The 9,035-nt window shown below is 44.8% G+C and overlaps 1 protein-coding gene across 1 annotated transcript; it reads left to right on the top strand.

Moving 5' to 3' along the window:
• Positions 1-106: 106 nt before the first annotated feature.
• fbln5 (fibulin 5) lies at positions 107-8,293 on the top strand. The gene is made up of 11 exons (XM_084437570.1): positions 107-493; positions 758-812; positions 1,093-1,141; positions 1,220-1,510; positions 4,126-4,248; positions 5,153-5,269; positions 5,459-5,575; positions 5,662-5,784; positions 6,109-6,235; positions 6,467-6,662; positions 7,237-8,293. Exons 1-11 carry the CDS (start codon positions 450-452, stop codon positions 7,396-7,398), a joined length of 1,404 nt encoding a protein of 467 aa, XP_084293696.1. The 5' UTR covers positions 107-449; the 3' UTR covers positions 7,399-8,293.
• Positions 8,294-9,035: the final 742 nt, after the last annotated feature.

Consider the following 9,035-nt stretch of genomic DNA (forward strand, 5'->3'; position numbering starts at 1 on the left):
GTTATATTTGGCTTCTAACAACTCTGTCTGTCACTGCACACCGTCACCACGACCCCCCTCCAACTGCTCCGGGGCAGCTCTACGCGCGCCTGTTCGAGGGGCTGTCTCTCTCCATGATTGAATCCAGCTGTTGTGAATGTGGTCGGGGGGGCCGTTAATTTGCAATGCTAAACAATCTGTAGAGCCGACTGAGGGTGAAAAAATAGAACAGTTAGTTTTGAAAGACATTCCTCGCACAATTGGTCAATGTACCGACGCTGCAGGTCGACGAGACAACAATTAATCAAAACCCTGTGTCGACTTTCGCGTAAAGGCGCATAATCGGGGGGTGGTGAGAGCATCACATGCTCATTGGCTTCTCACGTTCGCTACACTAGCCTGAAGATTAAGGGGAATTTACGGGTCGCCAGAGTTGTACTTTTGAGAGAGATCAGGAGAACACATTAACCATGTTTTTTGACGTACACGGCGTAAGGATTTGGACTTACTGTAGGTGAGTAGCCTAAATTGTGTTGTTTCTTGGATGCGTTTGGTTCTTTGTTTAACTGACGTTTTGTTGTCTGAGGCCTTAGAGCTATGAAGAGTAAACCTATCGATATTCTTCCCATGGCGCACGGCAATCCATACCTTTGTGAGCCTTATGACACTTCACTGTGGTATTCTATGGTGTGAAATGTTGGCTCAGTGTGATTTATTTTTAAATGAATCAACTCTGATCTAGGTTGTGTTTCTTTACTGAAACTACTCCACTTTTCAGAATGTTGACAGCTCTGGTATTTACATTATTATGCATCCACTATGGGAATGGCCAGGTAAGATATTGATTTCTTTAATGGAATTATTGTGAGAGTTTGATGACCTGTTTGCATGCATTTCATTCATTCAGTGAGTGGGCAGCAGTGTTGATATGCACATTTTAGATAACACATTGGCAAAGACAACTCTAATAATATTGAATGAAACTAAGTCAATTATCCTAGTATAAGGTTATTGACCCATCAAAAGCTTCCACTGCTTCTTTGGAAGGCTGTGAAATGTATGTGTTTGCCATGACTAGTCAAGGTAACAAGCCTTTCTGTGATTTCCCCTTAGAGCTGCACAGAGGGATTTGCCTATGACCGCAGAGCAAGACAATGTATTGGTAAGTTCTGTTCTTTCTGTGTCCTCAGGGGTATTCTGAAGGCAGCAGTATACCAAATGTTTTTCCACTCTGTTTCAGATGTGGACGAGTGCCGCACAGTGCCAGACGCTTGCCGAGGGGACATGCGCTGTGTCAATCAGAACGGTGGATACTTGTGTATCCCACGGGGCCTCTTCAGCCAGCCCTATGCCAGACCTGACACACCATCACTCCCAGAACCGGCCTACCCTGGCACAGGAGCAGGGGGCTATGGTGTGGACACGTTCCGTCCACCCCCACCAGGGCCCGTGGAGCCCAGCTACCCAATAGTCAGCCGCTCTGCACCCTGCATCCTTGGATACACACTTGGAGAGGATGGTGTATGTAATGGTGAGCTCTCATTCGTCAAACAACATCAAGAGGCCAAAAAGCTATGTCAGCAGTACTATGAAAAATGTTTGGCTTTATAATCCAACATGGCTGATCAAAATGTACCCATTTTAATCCCAGAGAGGCAAATTAAAATGTCTCTATAACTTTGTCATGGTGATATAGTGGGCTTGGATGCCTGTCAGAATTGTCTTGCAGAATCGCTCTGTAGCAATGGTGGTTTTTAAGTCAATTTTGATGCCAATATGTTGTGTTGTCTTGAATACCAAGCATAGCACAAATCGCATTGTTGGATGTTTATCTAATTTTGCGGAGTGTAGGCTATTATCGTGTTTCCGTACTTCTAAACTCTGCTCAACATAGCATTCGGTGTTCAACATCTGTACAATATTTGTGGTTATCCACAGCAGGGCTTGTTAGGTGATTACTCTCTGTTCATTGGTTAAGACTATTCAGTTTGAGGTACACAGGCAGGACTGTCACTGTTCTCTACTGATGTTAACAGCACATCTACCTCTAGCTCCTCTTCCTGCCTGGCTTAAGGTTCTCTACTGGCACTGACAGAACAGAGGTTTCAAGTGCAACAGAATGGATTGCCTCACAACTCATGGCCATTTTAGTGGTTTGTCTGTAACTAATGGATTTGATAGCAGGCCTCTACACTCACACAACCACCTTACTCTTGACCAAAATCAATAGTTTGATAAATTACTCAGCTGATCCCATTTTGATTGACTCTTTGAGCTTGCCCAATTGTAGCAGATGCCAGTCTCACAAATAATCATGAAATACTTGATGTTCTTCCCAGTTGTATAATGCAGTTCTGTTCCAGTTCTTCATAAGCCCACTTGAAGGCAACATGTTGAAATGGACACACTAAAACCCATTGTAAATTAGCCATTCTGGTTATATCATGCATGGCATGACACTATAATAAGTGGAAATCTACTCATATTCTCACTCTAAAGAGAGTGTCTACTTCAGAAACCCTCTCGGAGGATCTACACAAAACCTTGTTTGGGTAAACCACAAATCCAAAGAGTGGTTATTTAAACCGTCTGCAATGCCCATCAGCCATAAATGAGGTAATTTGTTGCCAAATCTGTCTCACACTGGCAGCGCAGACATTCTGCAGTGGAGTAGCTGAGGTAATGACTGTGAGTCTTCAGACCTCTCAAGGTGTGTGTGAGCAGGCACAGACTTGGCTATTTGGAGGCCCATTTCAAATGGCCAGTGACCCTATCCTCATTTCCCCAACTGACACATTTCTTACCTCCTATGAGGAAAATCATCTTGAAGGTGCTGCAAAATGCAACAAAAGCAATGGACGTCATTATCAGCTAACCTTTCATTTCCATATGATTTTGTGGAACATGGCTCTTATTGATGCCAGAGGGTGCACCCCGCCCAACCCGTGTGTGTGTGTGTGTGTGTGTGTGTGTGTGTGTGCGCGTGCGCGTGCGTGTGCGTGCGTGCGTGTGTGTGTGTGTCTGTGTGTGTGTAAGAGGAAGACAGAGAGAGACCTGTGGTGACCTAAGGAGCTGTTGAATGACACAGTTATGCTGCAGAGACAGACCATGACTTCCCGTCTCAGCCTGGTACAAACATGACTTTGTCTTCTAGTCAGTGGCAGTGTTCCATCAATAATGTCACTCATGTCATTAGTCTGGCAGAACAAGAAGATACATCTGTTGTCCATTGACAGCTCAGACACTCTTAGAACGTCCGGTTGAACCTTTTTTTTTGTGCTTATCACCAGATGCTGAGTTACAGAATTTGGAAGGGCCGTTAGGGCAGCTTCATTTGTGACATTAGGCCTGCCCAACCTTTGCTCAAGTAGCTCAAAACAACCATATAACAGTTGTATCTTTCAATTGCCTTCTTTCTCCCCCTCTTTTTTTTATCTCCTCTCCGAACTTGAGGGATCAAGTTCCGCAACACTGTCAATGATTACCACAGCCCCCTTGGGTTGCTCATGAAGCAGCCTATATAAGGAGCTGAACTGAAACGCTCCCTTAGAGTGATACACAGTTCATGTTCTCTGGGGTCGTACTACACATGGGGTGCAGATGCTCTCACTGCCATACAGAGGGGTTTGAATTGTTAACTGCAAGCAGGTGCTGGGCTGTATTGCTTTTGGCTAAAGGCCCAGTGCTGCAGCCCTATCCCACCCCCACAGAGGTCCAGTAGACCAACTTGGCACTAAGACCATCTGTCGCCATCAGGCATTATCGCTTATCACTGCCTGTCCAAACAAAAGTTTCGCTTGACTCCATGCTCCCACCCACTTCTCGGTCTGTTTCTCTATAAATCGGTGACTTCATTGTCTAAGAACCATAAACAGTGTGTGGAATTGAGATTTGAGATATCCACATAAGGAAATGTGGTGTTTATGAGGTAGTGTGTGAACCGCTTAAGGAGAGTGGTGGAATTCCTGCCTTCTGAATACAGTTCTCTAATCTCTTGGACCATTTGAACTGGAAGTGTTTTTCGATTGTTTATTGTCAAATGTAAACAAAAGTAAATATGCTTTGGGTAAGAAACTTGTGCCAGGGGATTGTCCAAGGTTGCTCTCCCTCCTCCCTCATCAACACGGCTCTGTGTTCTCCTTCCAGACATTGATGAATGTGAGTCAAGCTCTCACCAGTGCAACCCCACCCAAGTGTGCATCAACACAGCTGGAGGATACACCTGCTCCTGTACGGAGGGCTACTGGCTAGTTGCTGGACAGTGCCAGGGTAAGCACCACAGTCTTGAGTTCTACCATTTTTAGAGACACCTACTTGCTATCATGATGTGTCAGGATAATGCATGTCAATGTGCAATTACAGTAGCCTGGTACTACCATTCCGTTCTCGCGAGCTCACATTCTGTTTCACTAACGCAGAACGGTCTGGCCTTCGCCTCCTCCAGAGCGATTATGCCAAAATCCAGTCCATACCGGGCCAATCAGGGACTGCATTTTAACTGCTGTCCCGCCCCACAGTGGAAAGCAGCCCCTGATTGGTTTGTGTCCCTGCTGCTCGCTAAACAAACATGGCGGCTCCCGAAGCAACGAGTGGTAACTAACGTTAGAAGACTAAACGCAGCTATAAGTGCAGTTATTGCAGAAATTGACTTAATCACAACACTTAAACAAGAACAAGAGTATGCACTAGCGGAGTTTCTTGGTGGAAAATACGTTTTTGCCGTTCTTCCAACTGGATTTGGTAAAAGTTTGCTGAACGCTGATTGGCTGAAGGTGTTTGTCTGTCAAGGCAAGTACCCCCGCCCACGTAATTGCTCTCTATGGGGCGAAGGCCAGACCGATATTGCGGAGCGAAGCAGTGAGCTCGCTAGATCAGGATGGTCATACCAGGCTACTATTACAGTATAATTTCAACATCTATATGAGAGACATTATATAAAGATAGACATATAGATTATATATATATATATATATAGATATAGATATAGATATAGATAGATAGACTTTATTGGTCCCTGGGGAGAAAGGATGTATGCAGGTGTGTGTGTGTGTGTGTGTGTGTGTGTGTGTGTGTGTGTGTGTGTGTGTGTGTGTGTGTGTGTGTGTGTGTGTGTCAAATAGTGTACTCTCTCACTTCCCTGATTCTCCCACCTGTCACACCTCTCTTTGACCAGATATTGACGAGTGTCGGTATGGGTATTGCCAGCAGCTGTGTGCCAATGTGCCAGGCTCGTACTCCTGCTCCTGTAACCCTGGTTTCCTCCTCAACCCAGACAGCAGGACCTGTTCAGGTACACAACCAAGCCCCCCCCCCTCCACACACACACACTCAAGTGTACACATTTCAGTCAGTTTTTTAAAACCCATACACACTTACATATTCACAATGCTTTTTCTGACTTCACAAACCTCCAATTGAAGCCTGACTTTCCTCAGGGTGTGATAACATGTTAATACGCTACTTTGACCGCCTCCTCTAGATGTGGACGAGTGTGAGGACAATCCTTGCACTCATGGCTGCTTCAACACCTACGGCTCCTACATGTGCAACTGTGACGAGGGATTTGAGCTGGCGGCCGATGGGACTTCGTGTATTGGTGATGAGAGTTCATTATAATGTGGGCTGTATTCATCTTTTCTTCCTACATGCAACGAGTACTAATGCTGTTTGTATTGCCCGTAGACCTGGACGAGTGCGGCTTCTCTGACTTTTTGTGTCAGCATAGTTGTGTGAACACTCCTGGGTCGTTCTCCTGTATCTGTCCGCCTGGCTACTACGTATTTGAGGATGGCAGGAGTTGTGAAGGTACAGTATTGGGGACCATGACAACAAATTTGACACTGACTCTCAGATGAAGCCGAAAAAAGCCTGAAGGATTCACTTAGTGCTGAAAGGCTTTCTGTTTAAATGTTATATTGTGTTTATTCAAGCGCAAGATTTTTTATTATTCTTTACTTGTGCATTTTGAATGTTCTTAGGCTACTGCTCAAAGTGTCTAGACCTCTAGTGGACATAATTAATATTACAGATGCTGATGCTGCCATTGTTGTTTGTTGTTGCTGTTGTTAATGTTGATGATGATGATGATGATGTTAACTTGTTTTAACTGTTGTGTGTTTGATTTTGAAGATTTCAATGAATGTGACACTGGTAACAACACCTGTACAACAGCACAAGTATGTTTCAATTTCCAGGGAGGTTACACATGCCTGGATCCTTTAAAATGTGACCCACCTTACATTGAACTCAATGACAAGTGAGTAACATACATATATTCTGTCTGATTTTTCAAGGTATATGGCCTCTTTTTTGTCGATCTGTTATCTCTACGCCAACCGAGAACAGTTAGGCTACTCTTCAAAACCAGTTCTCTCTGTGGTATGTCTTTTTTAGGGTTGGTAGGCTACTTACACTGACGTATTGCATCCAAAAGCCTTTAACAAAGTCTCTTTGCCTCTTCCTTCTGCCCCCACCTGCCCCACCTCAGTCAGTGTATGTGTTCGGCTGAGAACCCAGCCTGCAGGGACAGGCCCTTCACCGTCCTGTACCGCCACATGGACCTGTCCTCAGGCCGCAGCGTGCCCGCAGACATCTTCCAGATGCAGGCCACCACTCGCTACCCTGGGGCCTTTTACATCTTCCAGATAAAGTCGGGCAACAGCGGACGAGAGTTCTACATGAGGGTAAGGGGGCTGCTCATCAAGCCCTGGGTGTCAGTGGGTTGAAATGCTCTTTTAGGCAGGTTTTCTGAATGCCCCCTCCGTAGACAAACAAGCGCAGCACCCCACCCATATGAAGTTATTAGATGATGCACTATAGCAAGTGTCGCTTGGACCTGTACTCAGTGTATGTGGCATGCAAGGTTGAATGGCCAGTAGGTGGGGCAGTAAGAGTGAGAAGTGCTGGAGGCAGAAGGGGAGGTGGCAAAGCCTCTTTCAACCAATGAGAGTGCAGAGACAGAGGAAATTCTGATTGCCATGGCATCTGCGAAAAGACTTCCTGAATTGTTTGTTAATGACAGAATGTATAACGCAGAGAGTAATGAAATCCAGAGTACAGCATGAACTCCAACCTCTATTTGCTTATGGCTTGGTTGTGTTTGATCACAATGTCATTCATTTCCACTTCAGAGAAATGTTGAACAGCTCATCATGAACAGTTCTTTGAAAACAGACTTTGTTTGAGTAGCCTAGGATATGACAGATAGCCTAGTTATTGTTCACCATTGTTTGCTAAGTCCTCTGTCTTATTTCACAGCAAACCAGTAATGTCAGTGCCACACTGGTCCTGTCACGCCCCCTCAGTGGGCCTAAGGAGATTATCTTGGACTTGGAGATGGTGACAGTCAACAACCTCATCAACTTCCGTGGCAGCTCCATCATACGGCTCACGATATATGTCTCACAGCATCCTTTCTGAAGCCCTCCCACCTGACCGGCGCAGCATTCCACCTCACACCGTGTGTAACCCAGGACCCTGCTCCCCCTCGGCCGTCCATTCACATTCCACCTGGCAGCTGACTGACTCAGACACGGCACCACAGTGAGCTTGGAACGTCTCGTCATCGATGCCGCCATCACTATCTCATCAACATTATTAGACTTTCATCTGTTTGGAGGGGGTCACCCTGCTCTTCTGTTCAACCCCATAAATGTGTTTTTTTTAAGGACACTGTACTTTACAGCGACCAGACAAAGGACTGACTTTTATTACATTCCATGAAACCAGCATTGTCTGTATTTGTGTTTCCTGCGTACAAACATTTTTGCTGTTATTTACTCACATCACCTAATTTTCTGTGTCTTTATATCCTTTTAAATAAGCTGTGAAAGTGAGCTTACAATATGTGAGTCGAGTCAACCTATTAGTGAAGTAATGTAATAGCAACCAACCTCTCTGTGTGCTTTTTATTCTCAAGCTGTCAATCGTTTGTCAGGCACATCTTTGTATCTGGCCCAACTGCTCTGCGTTCATGTATCTGTCACTGTATAAGGAGAGAAGAGCACAACTGAGATATGAATGTGTCTCATTACTCATGTGAGGGGGCTATGGGCCATATTGGTAGAGGAGTCTGCCCATAATCATCAAGCAAGCAAGCCACAATTGTCTATCAGCATTTCAAAAGGATAGCATTTGATTAAAATGTCTAATAAAGTGTTAATTTGCCAACGCATTTCCTGTCCATCAAGGTTAGTACATTTGTTTGAGGGTTTCTTGTATTTACGTCATGTCTGAACGTCATCACATTCCTTTTTCAATGGGAACCTTTAAGAGAGCCTGGTCGGTAAAATAAAGATGCGTACTAGACCTGGAAGCTGTATGGTGGAAATTCTTTATATGTAACAAATCCCTTTCATGTGCATTTTAAGTTGTGATATTTGAGCCCTGTAGTTGGCACAGTAGCCTAAGCGTAATGCAAGTGGATAGGTACTGATGTCTGTAGGCCTACGTGTTCCTAGAAGGAAGCGGGCACGATGTCAAATCCGGGCAACAATCTAGTTAGTACTTCTCAGAAATCACACAGAGGAGGAGAGAGGAATTGTTCCACAAGAGTGCCTCGGAGATAAACCTTTACGCCGACGGGCACTAAGACCGACAGCTTCCTTGAGGAGAGGACTCGGTTACTGGATTAAGCGCCGTCGTATGCCGTTGTGTCCACTATCGCACCTGTGTTCACTGCGGAGGTGTAGCCTAGTTCTGCCTCTTGAAGTCAGGGTAAAGCTGTACAGGTAAGTTGGGAGTTGTGTGAATTAGTTGTTGCGAATCATTCTATTGATATTTTCATGTAATATTGTATTATAGCCTACGCTACTTATTCAGTCATGCTTATTCTCACAAACGAATGCACTTGACTCAGACCAGTTAAGTGAGACTATAGCCTAGCCTACTGGTCACGTTGAACAATTTTATGAATTGAGTTGATAGAAAGATAACCATGGCTAGGTATAGGCTAAATTACGTTTTCTTATTTCACGGATTCCTTTATGTTCACCTGCTGAGGTCTATCCATAGGCTATTATCTGACTTCCTCGGATCTATTCTACACCTCCTTCACC

This window comes from Borostomias antarcticus (assembly GCF_949987555.1).
Source record: "Borostomias antarcticus genome assembly, chromosome: 5".
NCBI lineage: Eukaryota > Metazoa > Chordata > Actinopteri > Stomiiformes > Stomiidae > Borostomias > Borostomias antarcticus.